We start from the raw sequence: 19342 nt of genomic DNA, 5'->3' as shown, positions 1-19342 counted from the left end.
TTCCAACTTAGCAAATAGGAGACGTTCATCTGAAAAATTGCACGACCACTTTGGAGACGAGCGAGTGTTAAAAAAACAAAAAAAAACAAGGATAAAAATCTGACTTTGTTGTTGTGGATGCGCGTCATTCCACGGCTTTTCAGCCATGGCTTGAAATTTCAACAAACAAACAAACTTGGATGGTCTCCAAATGTCCTCAACTGATGGAAATGATTCACTTTCATCTTCTCAAAGCAAACACAAACCTCAATTATTGTTTGCATGGAAGAAGTGAATTCAAATGTGTTTTTCACTTCTAACTACTATTGTGTCACTTTTCTCGTTGCGTCGGATCCACCATTTTCAATTCCAACTGAAGAACTTGATTGATGAGTTTGAGTTTAGTTCATTAAAAGGAAGATGGCTGCCCCAGATTGAGCACAATGCAAGTTTCCATCCATTGATGAGCTCCATTCATCACAAATCAACTTGAATCTGCCTCAAATGTTTCAGTCTCTTTGTACAAAAACAAAAAATAACTTCAGCATCATTTATTTTTTCCCATTGATGAAGATATTTGGATTACTGTATTTTAAACCATTAAATAAGAACTTTGCATTGCGTTTAAATAAGACGTCAATCTTCATTTGTCACAATTCAACTGGGATCTGCTACAGAAAATGTTCTTGTTGGTCTCAACTCATTGATTTCGTTCTCACAATAAAAAATTGAAAAAATCCACACGTCAGTGATTTGTTTGCCAGGATGACATTTTTAGGATTGCTATTCACGAAAAAGCGAACATGAGCACAACCATATGAAGCGAAATCACAATCTCGTCTCCCTTCATCACAATTCAACTTGCATCTGCGGCTACAAATGTTGTCACCTCGTTTTGGGCTCCTCTCGGCAAACAAAGTCAGCAAGAACTTCCAAATGTTTTGCTTGCAGGGATGGACTTCACTCGCTTTCTCTAAAGAGCTTTTCATTTGGACCTTCACTTTTGCACCTTCAAATCCAACAGGACCATCTCAAAGTCCACTTTGAACATTTGCAGCAAGCTTCAGTGTGACCCAAAACGTGCGACTCACCTCAGCGGCGCTTTTCTTCTTCTTCTTCTTCTTGGTCCTGTTGTGGCGGCGTGGAGGATCTGGCGACCCGACGCTCCACAGGAGAAGCACAAAGAGAGCGGCGAGGACGTCCGGACCAGGATGACGACGACGACGAAGAAGGTTGAGGGCGGCCCCAGCACTAAGTCGCCGGTCATCGTCGCCCCGGGTCCGAGTGGGCTGTGGCCACAAAGAGCCGAGAAGAAGAAGAGCAGGAGGAGGAGGGGCAAGAGGACCAACAATACGATTGTTCCACACTCACGGTGGAAATTGTCTAAAGACCAAAATGGAGCATTTTGGAGATTATTCGTCCTGCTGCTTGCACAAGTCAGTTGCTACTCCACATCCATTCATGACCTTTTGCTTATACTTTGGGCTGCAACTAACAATTATTGACATCATCGATGCATCTGTTGACTTTTTTTTCCCAATGACTTGATGAATGGGATTTAAAAAACGTCTTTTTTCTCTCCATGTATTGTAGTCCAAAACAGGATATTGTTTCAAACGTAAATTGATTCTGTTGATTGCGTTGTCGGTTTGGTCGGGAACATGTGTCAAAAAATTGGGGGGAAAATGTTGATCGTTGTTTTAAGTAAAAGCTGATATTTTATCGAAATGTCCTATGTGGATTCATCACAATTAATAATCAGTCTACTTTCATGGAGGAGATTATTTACTATTGAGAGGCTGAAATTGTCAACATTTGCACCATTTTGCATTCAACAAGGTCTCCAAAGAATTTATCCAAAATAGTTATCATCCATTTTTGCACCCTTGTAGCATTATTAGTAGTTCAACTTGTATCACTCTACACTGCAAATCTGCCAGTTGAAAGTTCAGGGACGCCCAGTCAGCAAAAATTGGCTTGAAAAGTGAAAGGACATCTTTAAAAAGACGTTCCTTCCCTGTACAGTCTAAACTTGGTTGCCAGGTTGTTGAAAATACATTTTTAGGGTTGAACAGTTTCTGCTTTCATTTCAAATTGAGCAAATGATTTCTTTTTGAGAACAAATCTTAAGTCAAGTCATTATGTCTTATTTATTGACATTACTCATTCATTCTGATTCATCTGAACTTTTTCCATGTGATTTCTCGTTGTAATTGTCCAAATCCAATAAATTGTCTATACTCAAAACAACTCTGTTTGTAGCCTATTACTGATGTCTTAATAATTAATGGTCAATGTTATGATGCATCCAACTTCATCTGTGTGCATTTGTATTGTATTTTTATCCCCTTTCATTTTATTATTGTTACTGTTGGTGACCTAAAGACAACTGTACAAAAGATTACAACTATTTACAATGGAGGGCGCAGTTCATTGCGTTTGTCCCCCAAAAAAGAAAAAGTGGTTTAGTAAGTTTTTAAAAGAGAAATAAAAGATGGCAGAGAAACGTGGTCGTTGTTTTTTGTTTTGTTTTTCACCATGCGACGGCGTTGTATTAATATTATTATGACGTTAGCTGTGCTCCGCCTTCGTAGCCATTTGAGGTCAAGCGTCGGTACTGATTTTCTTTATGGTTTTTATGGATTAAAACAAAAGGACTGTCATAAATAATATTCACATTTTTTATACTGCTCTGTACAATATAATTATTGTTAAACGAGAAAAGAAATATAACGAAGTTGGATAATATTTTCTTCCACCTCCATGATGTTCTCCCGGAAGCAGTCACATGTCCGCCTCGTCCAGTAGAAAGGCTTGTCTAGCCTTGCTCTTCTGTGATTGGCTAAGCGAAATTTAAAAAGTACTCTTTGAAATTTTTGACGTCGTTCGAGCGCCAAGACGTTGGCTTGGCTTGCTGCGCTATGCGTCAAGAACGAGAACGAAGCCAACAGAACGTAAACAGCCAGCAACTAAACACGACGGCGGAACACTCGAGAAAGGCCTGCGGTAAGTTTGGAGCTGGTCTGCTTCAGGCTCGCGCTTCCGGAGATGCTAGCTGCCGCTGTTTGTGTGGTTCGTCCGTTAAAAGTGGTCCGTTAGCAAGTTAGCAAAGCAAGTGGAGCCCAAACCGTGCTGCTTGCTAAGTCGTCTTTTTAAAAGCAAAAACTGTGTTGACGAAACATGAAGTTGTCTTGTGTCACCGCAGTCATGGCGTCAAATCACCCGAATGGAGTCAAACGGGACGAAAAGGGGCGAAACATCCAAGTGGTCGTCAGATGCAGGTACAGTACCAGTAATGGACATCGAATTCTGCTCATGTTTGTGTACTCAATGCGCACCAATGTGATTTTCTCTGCGAATTCATAAACGGTGTCTAGAATGCTGACAAAAAATGGCATTTTGGCACTGGTTATTTTGCCGTAACTGCTCTGATTTGCTGGTGTGAATCGGTTATTTTACCGTCATTGCACTAGGCTGGACACAAAGTTTATTTTGGAGTGATGTTTAGGCTGCTGGCCACGAACTGGTACGAAGTCACCTGCTCAAATTTTGTACTTTGTCTCGCGTGATTCACAGCAAAATAGCGCCTGGTGTCGTGTTGCCGGTCAAGGCAAAATAACAACTGTCTTTTTACATTTGGATGGATGGGAATATAAGACAGTAATGTTTACACTTTAACAAAGACACAAATTTTAGCCTAACTTTCACTCTACTTTACTTGTAACATTTTTCCTGATTGTACTGTATGTATGTTATGCTGTACATGGCGCAAGTCAGTGTTTGCCACATTTTCTTTTTTAACCAACTAAGGGCCAGACTAGTCTACACTCCTCAGAAAAGTTTGTGATATTCGCCTTTGAGGTTGGGTGGGGTGTCATATTGCCCATGAAAAATCTGGTAAAAAAAAAATAAGCCTTCAAGTTGTCAATGTACCTCCTGGACCCTTCGGTTTTTTCTGCTTCTTAGGTAAGCTCTTCTCTGATTGGCTGACAGCTTTCAGTCCAAACTCTCCACCAAAACGAGTAAAGCTCTGATGTTTAACAAATGCAACCATTATGTCAGCTGAATGTTTTTGAAAAGTGTGCCTTGTTGCCTTTCAGACCTTTCAACAAGATGGAGCACAAGTCCTCATACAACGTGATTGACTGCGATCCAAACAGGAAGGAAGTTCTGGTGCGGACGGGAGGCGTGAACGACAAGGCGTCCAGGAAGACGTACACTTTTGATATGGTCAGTTCATTTCCAATGTCCTCAATAAAATCGTTTTGCTGCCAGAACGTCAGTGTTGTTGTTTGCGTCCCGCAGGTTTTCGGACCCCCCGCCAAGCAGATCGACGTGTACCGGAGCGTGGTATGCCCCATCCTGGGTGAGGTCATCATGGGCTACAACTGCACGATATTTGCGTGAGTACTCGGAAATTGCAAGCTGGTCCATAATTCAGTGATGAGTTGAATCGCCCGAATTGTTGCTGTCGAGACGAGGTGCAAATTCCTAGAGGGACTGAACGTTGTTGTTGGGCGGTGCGTTGCAGTTACGGTCAGACCGGAACAGGAAAGACCTTCACTATGGAGGGAGAAAGAAGTCCGGACGAGCAGTTCACGTGGGAGGAGGCAAGTTGGACGCGTCTGGAATCACGTGACGGCGCTACGCAAATGGCTCCTGACCGCTTGCGTCTGGCTGCTTGTGGCAGGATCCCTTGGCTGGCATCATTCCCAGAACCCTTCACCAGATCTTCGAGAAGCTGTCGGAGAACGGCACCGAGTTTTCCGTCAAAGTGTCGCTGCTCGAGATCTACAACGAGGAGCTCTTTGACCTGCTCAGCCCCAGTGAGGACGTCAACGAGAGGCTGCAGCTTTTTGACGACCCAAGGAACAAGGTGCCTTTTCCACACAACAATGGAGAATAGACCCCCAAAAGCACGTTTGCCAGTAATCACTGTATACTTGCTGTAATGCCCTGGCATGTGGGAAAGGAGAGCCTCGGTCGCCAACGTGCTCTTTGGCAGAGGAAAAGTATAACTTAAACACAATGAGACACTGGCACAGGCGCTTCTGTTGACCACAGTTCACAACCGCTCACGTGTGCTCCAGGCCACACCTCTTAAAGGCACATGCGTTTACGCAGACAGGAGAAAATGTTGTGTATTTCTTGTACGTTTTATGCTTGAATTTTTTTGTGTGTGGGAGGGAGAAAACAACGTTTGTTCTCGAGTGTGGATTTTCTTTGTTTGCGCATGCGTCTTCTATGTAGCCGCAGCTGATGGAAGTTTTCTCTCAAACTAACCCAAAACCAAAGAATTCCAGGTTGTGTATTTGAATCACGGCCGACGTGCTAACCTGTTGTGGTGCCGGCAGCGCGGCGTGGTGGTCAAAGGTCTGGAGGAGGTGGTCGTCCACAACAAAGACGAGGTCTATCAGATCCTGGAGAGAGGATCCGCCAAGAGGAAGACGGCCTCCACGCTCTTGAACGCCTACTCCAGGTAAGGCGCGCGTCCACATTTGACTCCAAAAAGTTTTTGCTGTTCACTTGCAGGTGGTCTGACTCGTCTTTTATTGTGCGCAGCCGCTCGCATTCGGTCTTCTCGGTCACCATCCACATGAAGGAGATGACGCTGGATGGCGAGGAGCTGGTCAAGATCGGAAAACTCAACCTGGTAAGCAAACTTTGGCAACATGATCATGAAAGTGCAGTGACAGGAGCCGAGTGCTGCCACCAAAAGCAAAAATCTCAAATCTCAAATTATTTTCATCACAAAATCGGTTTGGATTGAGTCAAATTTGAAGTGTTACCTTTTCAAGTAGAGTAAAATGACATCAGGGAGTCGTATCACAATCGTGACCCCAGTGGTGTTTTGTGTGTGTGTGTGTGTGTGTGTGTGTGTGTGTGTGCGTGCTCCAGGTGGACCTGGCGGGTAGCGAGAACATCGGCCGCTCCGGCGCGGTGGACAAACGGGCGCGGGAGGCGGGAAACATCAACCAATCCCTCTTGACGCTGGGCCGCGTCATCACGGCTCTGGTGGAGAAGAGACCTCATGTCCCCTACAGGTGCAGTACACGCACGCACGCGCACGCACGCACACGCACACCTCATAGATGGAGATGACATGACTGTTGATGAACTTCCTGTAGGGAGTCCAAGCTGACGCGCATCCTGCAAGATTCGCTGGGGGGACGCACCAAGACCTCCATCATCGCCACCGTGTCGCCGTCCTCCAGTAACCTGGAGGTGCGTTTGTCTCACACAGATGAAGACGACATTCGCTTGGACTCGATTTCGTTGATTTCGCTATCCATGAACTCACGAAGGCCTAAAGCGCCTGGCAGAACACGCCTCTATGGGTGACTTTTGAGTCATCCTTTAAAACCTAAAGTTTTTCTGGAAATTCAACATAATTAAAAGGAATTGATATCTCAGCTCCTGAAGCAGATAGAAACATAATTCCATAAAACATTTCAGCGCTTACACCTGTGGCGTTCACACAAACATCGTCTACAAACATATTTCTCAACCGCATGATTTGACTTCCTCCTCGCTCGTACCCGTCGGCCTTCAAAAGCACAAAATCACTTGCCAGATTTCAAATGTTGATCAATGCCAGGATGATGATTTGCAACACGTTTGCGCTTTGCAGGAGACGCTGAGCACGCTGGAGTACGCCAGCAGGGCCAAGAACATCATGAACAAGCCCGAGGTCAACCAGAAGCTCACCAAGAGGACGCTGATCAAGGTGAGGCCGGCGCCTTCGCACCACATCCTTCCCACTCCGTCGGGCTATACAGCAGTCCTGTAGCGAGCGTACGCTGACTTGGCCGCGGTTCTGGTCTGGACCAATTCAAGGAAATCTAGTCATCTGCACGGTCACACGGCCGTGACCAACGTGCTGCTGTCACGGTCTACGTCGCTGTCTATGTTTCCTGATTGCTCTCGTTGCGCTCACGCGGCCGTAATGAGCCAATCGATGTGTTTAGTGGAAGAGCTTTGCGGGCTTGAAGACGCAGGATGTCTTCTTCCAAAGTTTGGAATGTTGACACAAAAAACAACGTTTTTAAGAATGAAGGGACTGACCAGAAGGTTTGTTGTTCTTCCGGATGCCAGCTCAGACCAGAACTCACAATAACCCCCACAATGCATCTTGAACTAAGTGATTAGAGGGCAGGAAATGAATCAATCACGACAAAGGATTTGACTTTTAGGAGCTACTCGATGTAAAAATGCTTGTTTAGCGATGAGCGAAATTAGGAACGAGTGAACGACTCGACACGCTTTTGTCCACGCTCAGGAATACACGGAGGAGATCGAGCGCCTCAAGCGAGACCTGGCCGCCACCAGGGACAAAAATGGCGTCTACCTTTCAATGGAGAACTACACGTATGTGCCGGCGCGTGTTGATGTTGTATCGCGTGTGGTGCGTATTGTGAAAAGTTGCGCGTTTCAGGAGCATGATGCAACAGATCAACGTCAACAACGAAAACATTGTTGAGTACACCGAACGCATCGCCGCCATGGAGGACGAGCTGCGGAAGGTAGGCCACGACCTTGCTCAACATTTTCATTTTCGCCTTTTTTGCTTTTGTTTTATTGTTCGGATTTTAATGCCATCCAGAAAACACATTTGTAATGATCATCTGACTCAATATGTACGAGAAGCCAGAATGAATGCAGATCTGATCCAGATGGCAAATTTCAATGTGTGAACTGACATGAACCTATTTGTGTGTGTGTGTGTGTGTGTGTGAGAGAGGGAGGCGTTGTAAAGCGCTTTGGGCACCATATGGTGTAGTTCAATATAAAAAGCGGTCTGCCAGTTTTTTTATTAGTAGGAATTACAATTATTGGAGCAAAAAATGTCCTGTGATGTCAAACCAGGACGAATCCACATTTAAGCTTGCTTTAAAATTTTAACGTGAACAGACACAGGCCACCTTTTTTCTGCCTTTTTCTATTTGAGTCGAGCGTTTAATTTCTTCCAGAAAAGTCATTAGTAATGTAATAATCACAACTTTTGGGGGAGGAAGTCCTGAAATGTCAAACGCAACGTGTGTTCACGTCTGATAGTTATTTGACGTATTTGAAGTGCTGTATAAAATGTTAACTTATTTTTGTTTCTGCTCACAAAGAAATAGTTAATTATGAGAATGTTAGAAAGAAAAATCTTTATATGGGGCCAGCAGTGTTCATTTCAAATGAGGTACAATCCAGATCTGATCCTGATACATTTAACATGTGTGAAGGTAACCAAGGCTCTGTGGCGCTGTCATTAGTAATAATTACAATTGCGGTACGAATGATGTGACGACAAGCCAGTTTCTGAGCAAAGCTCATCCAGATGATGTGACTGTGCGTGCGCAGGTGAGCGAGCTGTTTGTGGACAGCAAAACCCAACTGGAGCAGTGTGCCGCCGAGCTGGACCACAAGCGGCAGAGGTGAGGTGTCTTTCGCCTCCCGACAACCGATCGGACCCCCTCGCCATCACAACTTGTTCTCACCCTGGACTGTCGTGGTTTGCAAAACAGTCCAGTTGCGATGGATTCAGTGGCCTCAAAGTCTGGAATGAATGCGATTCTTCCCGAGCATCTCACAACGTTTCCGTTACGCAGGCTGGAGGAGACCAACCAAGACCTGGAGGCCACCAAAGACAAACTGGCCGAGGAGGAGCTCGTCAGCGGAGCGCTGCACTCGGCCCGGGACGACCTCTACAGCGCCGCAACTCAGGTGCGGCACCTCACCTCATATGGCGTCACACACTGATTGACAGCTGACACCTTCAGCGTCACTCGGACAAAAAGATTGCTTTGGGACTTGCAATGTGATAAGTGGTGGCCTCCCTTGTCGGATAAAAAAAAAAAGGAACGGCCATCTCAAATGCCTGTAAAATCCTCCATAAGGAAAAAAATATAATAATAATAATAAAAAAAAGGGAACGAGGCACTGTGACATTTGGAGTATCCACAGTCATCAAATCAAAACGTCCCTCTGATTTTCTTTTGTTTTTATTCTGTAATCTGTGATGCGTTTTTGTGTGTGCAGCTGCTGGACACGGCGGACGCCAGCACCAGCGACGTCTTTGGTCTGCATGCCAAGCTGGACAGGAAGAAGCTGGTAATGCCTACTTTTGCCATTTTTCACATTTCTTTTAGGAGCCCGGAACATGTCTTTTCAAAAAGACATTTAAACCTAAATGCACACAAATAAATATAAAAATAGTTCAAAGTCTATGACAATTTTACAATTGTGTTTATTTCAGGAACTAAAGAATAATCTCAAATAAAAATGATAATCAAACGGCCACAAAATGAGGCAACTGATTTATAATTTTGCATTTGGATCACAGAAGGAATTCCAACAGCCTAATGTAGCGGAAAATCCATCAAATAGTGTGGAAAGGTTACGACATTTATCACAACATACTTTCTGCTTCTTTTCATCATCAATAGCATCACTTCATTGACAAGCCTGTGCTTCGTGTGTCCCTATCGTTTGAATTCCATGTTGTGCGTGTGCAGGTGGAGCAGCACAACGTGGCTGCCCAGCAGGGTTTCGCCGAGCGCATGGCGTTGGCCTTCAGCGGCATGCGACGCGGCGTCCAGCAACAAGGCCACAAACATCGACACGTCCTCAGCGGCTATTTGCAGACCATCGGTAGAGCCCTCGTGTTGTTGGCCATCTTTCACTCATTCCTTACTCACTAGAATGCACATTTGTGTGTCGTGCACGATACAGCAGACGGAAAGTCCCGCTGAAGTGACGTGGGCGGCTCTTGAACCGCATGTTGTGCTTCCCTAACGTGGAATTCATACTTTGTTTTTTTTTAATGTATGAAAAGGGAGGTCAAACATGACAAGCATTCTTAACGTTTTCCTGCGCTGCAAAATGTATGGGAAAAATATTAAATAACATTTCTGTCAACAAAGAATTGCATCATAGCCTGCGGGACGCTTTTCCATCAGCTCGGCGGGTGCTTGTTGCACGCAAGGGTCATGAAAATGGCGGGCAACATCAGCAATCATTTCTGCAATTGATAAGACGGGAACATTGATGCCATTCTCTTAAATGGCTCTTTCAACATTTTGGGATGCCGGGAGTCAGGATTGAGTGACGCTCGGGATCATTCTGTCGTTCCCAAATCCCTCCAAAGGGATTTTGTGTTAGTGGGCTGGAAAATGTCTAATGAGTCGCTAAATCGTGGATTGGGAGCGATGTCCAAGAAAAGTGGAGTACCTGTGACCTCCGTTCCAGACGGCGTTCTGGCAGTCAACGCAGAGGCGCTGACGAGCGCCATGAGCGGCGTGGAAGGTCTGGTGGCCAACATGGGGCGGCTGGTGGGCGAGGGTACGACGCGCTGGCAGGAACGCCTGCAGCGCCACCGCCAGCTCAGTCAGCGGGACAAGGAGACCTTCAAGGAGCTTCTGGTGAGCGGACAACAAACGTGGACGTCTTGTTTTCACACACACAATCTGTGTTTTCTCTTGTGTCTTTCTCACTTTATTACTCTTTTCTTTTGCTCTCATTATGTCTCTTGTTCCCTTTTTCTGCCTTTCTTTATCTTCCTGCACTCTTTGTTCTCATTCTCTCACTTGCTCTTTTTCTTTTACTTGTTTCCTCTTTCTCCCTTCCTCTTTTTTGTTCTCCTCTGTCGTTTCTGTCTCTGATTTTCTCTTTTGCTCTCTCGCTCGCTCGCTATGCCCGAATGTAGGGGGAGCACCAGCGAGACATGGAGGAGGCCCTTCAGGGTCGGACTCTGACGGCTCTATCGGTGCTGAAAGAGCTGCGCGCTTCCCTCAGGAGCACCACCGAGGAGCAGCACGCGCTGGCTGACAAGGTTGGCAAGTCTGCCTTGACAAAATCCAATCAATCGAGTGCTCCGCATCTTCGTTTGTTCTCACGCTACGCTTTGGTGCTGCTCTGTGCGTCAGGTGGAGGGCATGAAGGAGATGGGCGAGTACTTCAGCGGCCTGGCTGCCGAGCTGTCAACTCTGCAAGCGGTGACGGTCCAAAAGGTGAACGAGCTGCAGGACAAGCATGAGCAGTTGGAGGAGCAAATCCGCAAAGCTCAGGAGAAGAACAAGCAGGTAACAAATGTTTTGTTTTTTTTTATTGTTTAGCTTACTAACAAGCATTAGAACTCAATAATATTTACATTTCAAATCTGGTTTTCAAGTTTGTTTTCAGACTGTTTCAGGCCAGTGTTATACACAAGGGTTCATTTTTGCATTTTTGAGTAGTTAAGTTTAATGGGCAGTAGGATAATTAAAGACTCGTGGAGCAAAATCTCTCCTGTAAAGTAGTCTTGAAAGCAAAAAAGTTTTGAAAGCCTCCCTGATTTGCATTATCAAGTTTGTCATCTGCAAAAAAATCGCACTATTGCTTCCTACTTGGTGCTGGAATGTTGCGGTGTCTTGTCTTCTCTTTCCAACTTGTGAGCTTCTTGTGCCTCCGCCAGAGTTTGAGGATGTTGCAAGACCAGCTTGACCTGGTGGCCACGGAGTCCCACAAGGATTACGATAACCTGTGCTTGTCTTCCGAGGCCCTGGCGGCTCCTTTTCTAAGCCTTCAAGAGAAGCTCAGCAGGTGAACTGCCGCCATCGTCTGTTGTGACGAGCAAACAAACCTCCAACGAATCCGCCCTTCATCCGAGCATTTAATCAAGTGGAGATGCCCTCAGCTAACACGCACACTCATGTACCGTTTAGGTGGTACCACTACCCTAAACAATCCAAAATGGTGTCCTGAAATGCCTTTTTAAAAATATATATATTGTAATATATTTTTTCAATTGCCAATTCAAAGTGGAAAGACGAATGATGTCGTGATTGTCACATGGGCTGATTTGTGCTGCTCCTCAGTGGTTACAGCTCGGTGAAATGTCAGGCTTCCACTGGGGCGGAACTCGTGTGCGCCACTTCCTCGTCCCTCGCCAAAACGCTGCGACTCCACGTAGACAAGAGCCAGCGGGCCCTGGAGGAGGCCGCCGGTTATTGTGAGAACATCGAGCGCAGCGTGTCAGGTACGGGGCCGACGCTTATCCTTGCATCCCAGTCAGCTGAATGAGTCGCAGCGAATGATTCGCTCATTGCCTACTCCATAATCAATACACGGGGATTTCTAGTGGGCTTTTGAGTCCACTACATCAAACGAGCCACCGTGAATGATTTCCAACTTGGCCCCGGTCTCCGTGTGTGTGCAGGTGCGCTTCAACGAGGCCAGGACTGGCGCTCGGCACTGGAGCAACACGGGGACGAGCGAGCCCAGGAGCGTCTCTCGCTGGTGGCAGACGAGTCGGCCGACGCTCGCGCCCTTAATCAGGTACAGGCGCTGTCGGGTCGTCCGTTTAGGACAAGCATGGGCAACTTCAATGCTCAGCTGTGCTTCTGTGGAGCCATCCAGGGCCACACACACACACACACACACACACACACACACACACACACACGTTCCAACCAGATGCATGTCAAAAATGCCATCAATTTAAATTCTGACGAAATTTGTCTTCTTGATACATTTCTCAATGCAAGCATCAAAGATCCACAATCCTACGCCGACCACATGCTGTGATTTTTATTTCTTTACTTTCGCCAATGTAAAGGGCTCGCTTGTATAAAAATGACCATTAAAGGACGGCAAAACACGGCTGAACAGTAAACCAACTCATTTTGTGCATTTTTCACAAAAATTGTAATATTATTGAGGTACTATGTTTGACCTGCATATTTCAATCCAAATCCGCAAAGAAATGATTACGCTTGCTTACACTTCAGTCTATGGCAGCCTGGTGCAACTAAGACATGTCTGCCATCTAGTGGTAAATCGTGATATCGCAACTTCAAACTACAATTGAGCCCTGCATACTCGCTGTGGGACTTTTCATTTTGATTCGAGAAAACTGCTGCATGTGTACAATATTGTTGGTTAAGGAAAAAAATCTGGATCAGTAATTGGCTGCAAATTGTGACCGGCATTTATGATTGGCTGTTACACGGTGGGTCTGCCAAAGGCTGCCGAGCTCCCTGCGCCACTCAGACGTCCTCCTCCGTCTCGCCCCTAGAGTGTGAAGACATACAGCGCCGAGCAGCTCGGCGTGTTGGAGGCGCGGCTAAGGGCCCAGCAGGAGGAAGTCAAGCTGGCCCTGGAGAACATACGCAGCCAAACCTCCTTGGACGGCGCCGCCCTGGACCAGCAGGAGGTCGTAGTCCGTGAGCAGGTGGACGCTGGTCACCAGCTGGTCCAAAACTTCCTGCAGGAGGAGCTGCGCCATGACGTGCCCACAGGTGAAACATTTCAAACATTTTGCAAGCCGTTCTGCACTCATTTGAGACCATTTCTCGGGACAATTTAATGCTGCGCATAAACCTGAAATAAAGCAAATCTGAGCGGTGTGTGGAAGCAAAACAGACAAAATGCCATTGGGGGGGGGGGGTTGTTCATTTATTTAAGGATTATGGCTTCAACTTGTTGTAATAATTGAATTGGGACATTATTATTTTAAATTTCTAGTGCAGGAAATGCACAGCAACAAACAAATTGTCAGCTGTACAATTTCAGGATTCAAACTCCTACTCCTGAACCACAAAATGCAAACTGCAATAACGTGTCAAGTGTGCCAAAGGCTGATGGTCTCCATGATGGTCTTCACGCCACCTCGCCACGATGCGCTCATGAATAGAAAAGGAGGCACAACAAAGGACTGACTTGAAAAGAAACTTTTCACAAGAACATTTCAGTTTTTTTGTCGCTCACGTGAAATATTTGGTTAAACACCTCATTTTTAATTTTTCTGTCTTTCTGCCATAATCATCAAAACTGATGTAAGCAAAGGCTTGAAATATTTCACTTTGTGTGTGCTGAACTATTAGCAATAATTTCACTTTTTGAAACAAATTGGCATAAATGGACTTTTCCCCGATTATTCAAATTTTATGACCAGCTTCTGTAATCGGTCAGCTTGACAGAAATGTGACAATATTTGCTAAAATTTCAAGTGATTGATTTTCAAAATTGATGATCCATTTGATAGAAAGTACAGAAATGTCCATCAAGTCCGTAACGGCCGGCGGTCTATTTCACTGAGCACACAAACTGGCATCCGTCGCGTCAACCGACGTTTGATTGACACCTGAGATGCCCCCCCCAGGTCAGACGCCGCAGAGGCGGGGCTTTGTGTACCCGCGCCAGATGGCCCAGATGCGGAGCCGCACGGAGATCCTGGAGAGTCTTAAGAGGCAGCAGGAAGAGCTGAGGGCCGACACCGAGGACGACGAGCAAGACGACGACGAGCAAGACGACGACGAGCAAGACGACAAACGCAGCCAGGTGAAGTGCCGGTCTTGATCTTACAGTGGCGAGCTTTCATTTTGTTTGCGTTATCCTGCACGTCAAAATGTTTGTTATAAGCAAGCGTCTAATACGCAACTGCCTGAGAGATGTAAAAAATTGCCACTTCAGGTTGTGTCATGCCCTGGCATGAGGGCAAGGAGAGCCACATTGGGATGAATAGCATATAGTAATAAATACTGCCCTAAACCAGGAGAAGTACAACACTTGCGAGAGCTGCTGTAGGCCGTAGCTGATGTTCGGGCCGCAGACCCTAACCCGGCTCTAACTTTTACTCCCTCGTCTTAGACGTTTAACCTGATTGACTTCAAACTTGGCCTGTACCAAAATCAACTTAAGTGGAGGTGCCACCGTACATTTATATATATAATTCAAAGCAAAATAACAAGTACGACTTATCCAAATAAAGCATGCCGTCGACACCCGCTACCAGTTGCAACTTGGGTGGTGATTTTGAGACTGAAGTGTGACCGTGGAGCGCAAACGTTGGCGCAAACGTTGGCGCAAACGTTGGCGCAAACGTTGGCGCAAACGTTGGCGCAAACGTTGGCGTAAACGTTGGCGCCTTTCGATCCTGTGCTGCTTTCAGGGCTCCCTGGAGGACGAGCTGAACGAGACCGTGGCCACCGAGTACTCCATCGACGAGAACCTGGTCTGCAATGACGCCAAGCGCCGTCCCTTCTTCAAGGTGAGCACGTGTCTCGTCTGGTATTTCGCCGCGTGCAGCCGATGGCTTCCCTGTGCAGCATCTGAGTTTGTGTGCGCCCCAGCAGAAGAAAGACGGCAAGAAAGACGGCAAGGTGTCCAGCAGGCCCAAAGCAGGCGAGGGCGAGGCTGGGCAGACCCCACAGAAATCTCGACTGCCACTACGCTGTCAGAACTGAACATCCGTCTTCCCTTGTTGGCTCTTGGTCGCTAGTTAGCGAGCGTTCTTGCCTTTTAATCTGTGATTGTGCATTTTTGTTACGATATTAAAAGTCATTTCTAAACTAAGCAAAGGAGTGTACGTACAGTAACTGAAGTACGCGGGAGCCTACTGGGGGAAAGTATCCACACGTTGTGGTGTCACAATGAAATGAAAACAAAAACAATCATGCTGAGGTCAGCACAGACGGCGCCAGTTTGACGTATTTTGTGCATTTTCTTTATATAATATCGATTTACTTTAAAGGTATAACCAAAAATGGTGATGGTTTCTTTTTTTAGGACTGTGATGGATTGAAAGCATTTCCATGAGAAAAAAAATGATTTGATACATTCAATTAAGTTGCAAGTTTGGTCGTGGAGGCAATTAAAATGGAGCCGACGCGCTGCTTCAAATGTATTTCTATCGTGCGCCTCCTTTTATTGTGGTGTTAGTTGTTAGGACTTGTGTGTGTGCGCATTTGGTTTATTCATGAACAAGATGTTCAGCTTACTCCATAAATTTCTAGTCTTGATTATTTTAAAAATATAAAGAATAGAATAAGAAATGTAAGGATAATTTTGTAAAGGTATATAGTTAATTTGCCTAATGATATAGTTTAGATTCACCACCTGGAAGAAATTATTTTTTTCACAGCATGTCTATGTGCACACATTGTACACTATTAATGTATGTTGCGGAGTAGATATTTTCCGCCACGTGTTCGTTTTCTTTCGGGTAGTGAGAATGTTGGTTATCTGGATGCAGGCTGGAGATCGATGAACAGTTCCTTCAACGCTTTTATGGCTGGAGCCTCTCAAGTGCGAAGATTACAGAGGACTTACAATATTCTTGTACTATCTCGAAGGGCGGTACCACACAGTTTCCAGTAAACGGTTCAACCGGAGAAGACCGGACATGAGATAAAACTCAAGGACATCATTCAAACCCAAAGCCCATTTGAGGAATAGAGGAGGTTATTCAGTCATGACTGCACCTGGCAGAAATTGCGATAACACTCGCAAGGATACATCCGCAGAACAAAGATCTACTGAGGAAATGAGAAAATTAAAACAGTTATGACTAAATCTGGGCAGAAAATGCATTCCATGTACAAATACAAAGATGAAAAATTAAAACAAGATAGAGATGTTGGTACTGGCAAGGAATAATCCAATTATGATGATTGTACAATGCGTGGAGGATGTCAATGTCATATCAAAGTGAAAGACCATTTATCATAGCACTATTGAGCATCGTATTTTGCCTTTTTAATCGTAATTTAGCTTGTTACTGTTTGACATGAGATACGCTTGTGATGTAATTTTCTTTCTTTTCTTCAAATTCGCTTTGGTGTTTTTGAAGAGAAAACCGCTCCGAGATGCGCAAAGTGGCAAAAAACAACAAAGTAGTTGCTAAAGCCTTGGCGGTTACTTTCGGTTTCAAAAGTGCTGTCGTCGCGCCTGATTCTCAACTCTCACAAAAAGGCGAACGCAGCAACGATCCCTTTGTGCGCCCAAAGTATCAACCACGTTAACTGGAGTGATAATTGTATAAATCGGCGAGCAAGTTTGTGTTGAACGGGAGAAAATGACAACGGGGACAATTTAAATCAGGCATCGACACGGACAGCCACGAAGGGCGTAGGTTGGGTGAGGGCTTTCCTGTGACTGGGCGGTTGATCAGATGGATTTAGCATGAGTCCGTGCGGGTGACTTGAGTCGTTTAACCCCGAAACCGGCGAATGAACATTTGAGACCAGTTTAAAATCGACTTCACGGGGTCAAGAGCAAACGAGTGGACTGAAGCCGCCTATGTTGTGCCTTTCGGTTTTGACGGTGCTGCCTGCGTGAGGGTTCGCCCCACGGTAGCACTTTGGTCGTGTTCGTCGCAGTGTTAATTGGTTAAATTGGCGAGCGAAGACCTGTCGGGTGTCGAAAGGGAGAACATTAGAAGCGGCGATCATTTGATTCGGGCGTCGCCGCGGGCAGTTCCGGTTGGAGAGGCCGCGCAGAGAGAGCGCGCGCTTGGCTCGTTTAAAGACGAAACCTTTTTTTGTGCGTGTATCAGGGAAGGAACATGAAGCGACAAGTGGCTTTGTGTCTGTTTTTGTCGACACTGCTTCGCCCGGCCGTCGGCGTTGTCACGGAAATGTACGTTGCGGAGGGCAAGCCGCTGACGCTGCGGCCTCCGCCTCGTGACTCTGGAGGCCCCATCCGCAGCTTAGAGTGGAAACGGGGCCCCAACCTTTTCGCTGAATGGGACGGGGCCGGGGCCGGGGCCGGGGCCGGAACCGGAACCAGCGTCGTTTACTACGACGAGCGAATCACCCTGGACGTGAAAAACGGTGAGCTTTTGATTGAAAACCCCACCGCGGCGCACACGGGCGTGTTCACGCTGTCGTTGAACGGGGAGAAGCTGGACGACAGCTTCAACGTTAAGGTGATCCGATACGTGCCCAAACCGGAAGTGCACTCGAGCCCGCTGGCGTGCACCGCCGACAAGTTGGACTTAAACAACTGCACGCTGCACTGCGGTGGAAACACCGGCGGCGCGGAGCCTGTCACGTACTTTTGGATAACCGAACCCGGAGGGGAAATACGGGGAGGACGCAACAGGAGCATCGACCGGACGAACTCCGCGCTCAAGAGCTTCTTTTGCATCATGGAGAACCCGTTGGGCCGGGAGCAGAGCCAACCCTTCAGCAACCCGTTCTACCAGGACAAACCCGCTCCCATCTTGGGACCAGCTGAGATCGGGGGCGTGGTCGCAGCCGGGGTTGTGGTCTCGGTCCTACTGACACTACTGGGTTACTGGTTGTATCGCAAGAATCGAGGCGACGGGGCGACCGGCGAGTCCAACGGAGTCGTCTTGGAAACGACACAACCGCTGCGCAGCGACAAATGACAGGCGAGGTTGCCATGGCGACGCAAAGACTTAAGAATCCGAATTTTGATCTGCACACATGCTCTTTATATCGTAATATATTTGGGCATTACCATTCTTGTTTTAGTTCCCGGAGAAATTAAGAAGGAAAAATTGTCATTAGCATGTGAACCCCTGCAAAATGTTGATGGCTGAACCGTGGCGGAGGTAATGAATGAAGACATGCCTTGGGGCGTTATGGTTCAGTGATATAGTGATCGTCTCGCAGCCTAGTGGTCGTGGGTTTGATCCCATGCCATTGTGACGGCATCAAAGTATCCTCGAGCAAGATCCTGAACCCCAGTTGCTCTTGATGCTGCTGATGTCATCAGTAGGTGAATGAGGAATCCAATGTAAAGCACTTTGAGGGCCTTGGAAGGTGGCAAAGCGCGATATAAAATGAATTTCCATTTTTACCATGCCTGTCATGACAACCAAAATCAAGACCATTGATTGTAATGTGGCCATTAATGTTTTTGTAAAAGTGATATTTTGGTTTTATACTAGAGGATATTTTCTTACCTAAAAAGAATGTTCTTTAAATGATTTCTGTGACAGTTGATCCGATTCAGGAGAACTAAATCCCAGAAGGAAAAAAACTAACAAAAAGCAAGTGGCCGTAAATGCGTGAGTTGCTTTTTTTTGCTCAAAATTTGATAGAAATGTATTTTTTTTGTGGGGAAAACAATGGAAGTCCCGCAATGACATTTTATTGTCACAATTGTTTGTTGCTGCGCTGCTCTGCTTAGTTGTGTGTGTTCAAAAGCATGCAAGTTCCTGTTCAGAATACAAAACAAATGTGTAAATATTCACATATCATGTTGCTGTTCATAACAAGTTGTGCATACAAGATTGTGCATGATTAAATTGCTCATAAAAGTTTTTCAAGTTTCTGCATCACAATGTACAGTTTTTAGACAAGTGGCTGTTAGTTGTTCATGACAATATTTTGCTCATGGAGTAAGTGCTGTTTATAATAAAAATTACTATCACAATTTGTTTTTGATGTTTAAGAAAAAAAGGGAGGCTTATAAAATAAAATAATAAGAAAATAAATAAAGCGCAACATTAATGTTTTTCTAATGGAATTTGAGTTGTATTTGAACTCCCTTAAATGTATCAGGTCTGAGTGATATGAAAACATTTGTCTTGCTGTCGACACTTGGATAACCCTTTGTAAGTGAACTTTGCATTCAATGTGTTGTA

General features: G+C 45.8%; 2 protein-coding genes across 2 annotated transcripts; both read left to right on the top strand.

The window, feature by feature from the left end:
• The first annotated feature begins 2831 nt into the window (after positions 1-2831).
• kif11 (kinesin family member 11) lies at positions 2832-15598 on the top strand. The gene is made up of 27 exons (XM_077582871.1): positions 2832-2985; positions 3185-3260; positions 4080-4209; positions 4285-4382; positions 4511-4589; positions 4670-4855; positions 5334-5458; positions 5542-5632; positions 5878-6023; positions 6108-6204; positions 6611-6706; positions 7259-7347; positions 7415-7502; positions 8329-8402; positions 8577-8691; positions 9007-9078; positions 9483-9618; positions 10216-10388; positions 10673-10798; positions 10893-11048; positions 11420-11547; positions 11823-11983; positions 12164-12282; positions 13022-13244; positions 14108-14286; positions 14897-14995; positions 15081-15598. Exons 1-27 carry the CDS (start codon positions 2901-2903, stop codon positions 15189-15191), a joined length of 3258 nt encoding a protein of 1085 aa, XP_077438997.1. The 5' UTR covers positions 2832-2900; the 3' UTR covers positions 15192-15598.
• A 1270-nt stretch (positions 15599-16868) lies between these two features.
• LOC144061095 (uncharacterized) lies at positions 16869-19131 on the top strand. The gene has a single exon (XM_077581185.1). The coding sequence runs from the start codon at positions 17291-17293 to the stop codon at positions 18116-18118; it is 828 nt and encodes a 275-aa protein (XP_077437311.1). The 5' UTR covers positions 16869-17290; the 3' UTR covers positions 18119-19131.
• Positions 19132-19342: the final 211 nt, after the last annotated feature.

Source organism: Vanacampus margaritifer, chromosome 12, assembly GCF_051991255.1.
Source record: "Vanacampus margaritifer isolate UIUO_Vmar chromosome 12, RoL_Vmar_1.0, whole genome shotgun sequence".
NCBI lineage: Eukaryota > Metazoa > Chordata > Actinopteri > Syngnathiformes > Syngnathidae > Vanacampus > Vanacampus margaritifer.
This window is presented reverse-complemented; position numbering and strand designations above follow the sequence as displayed.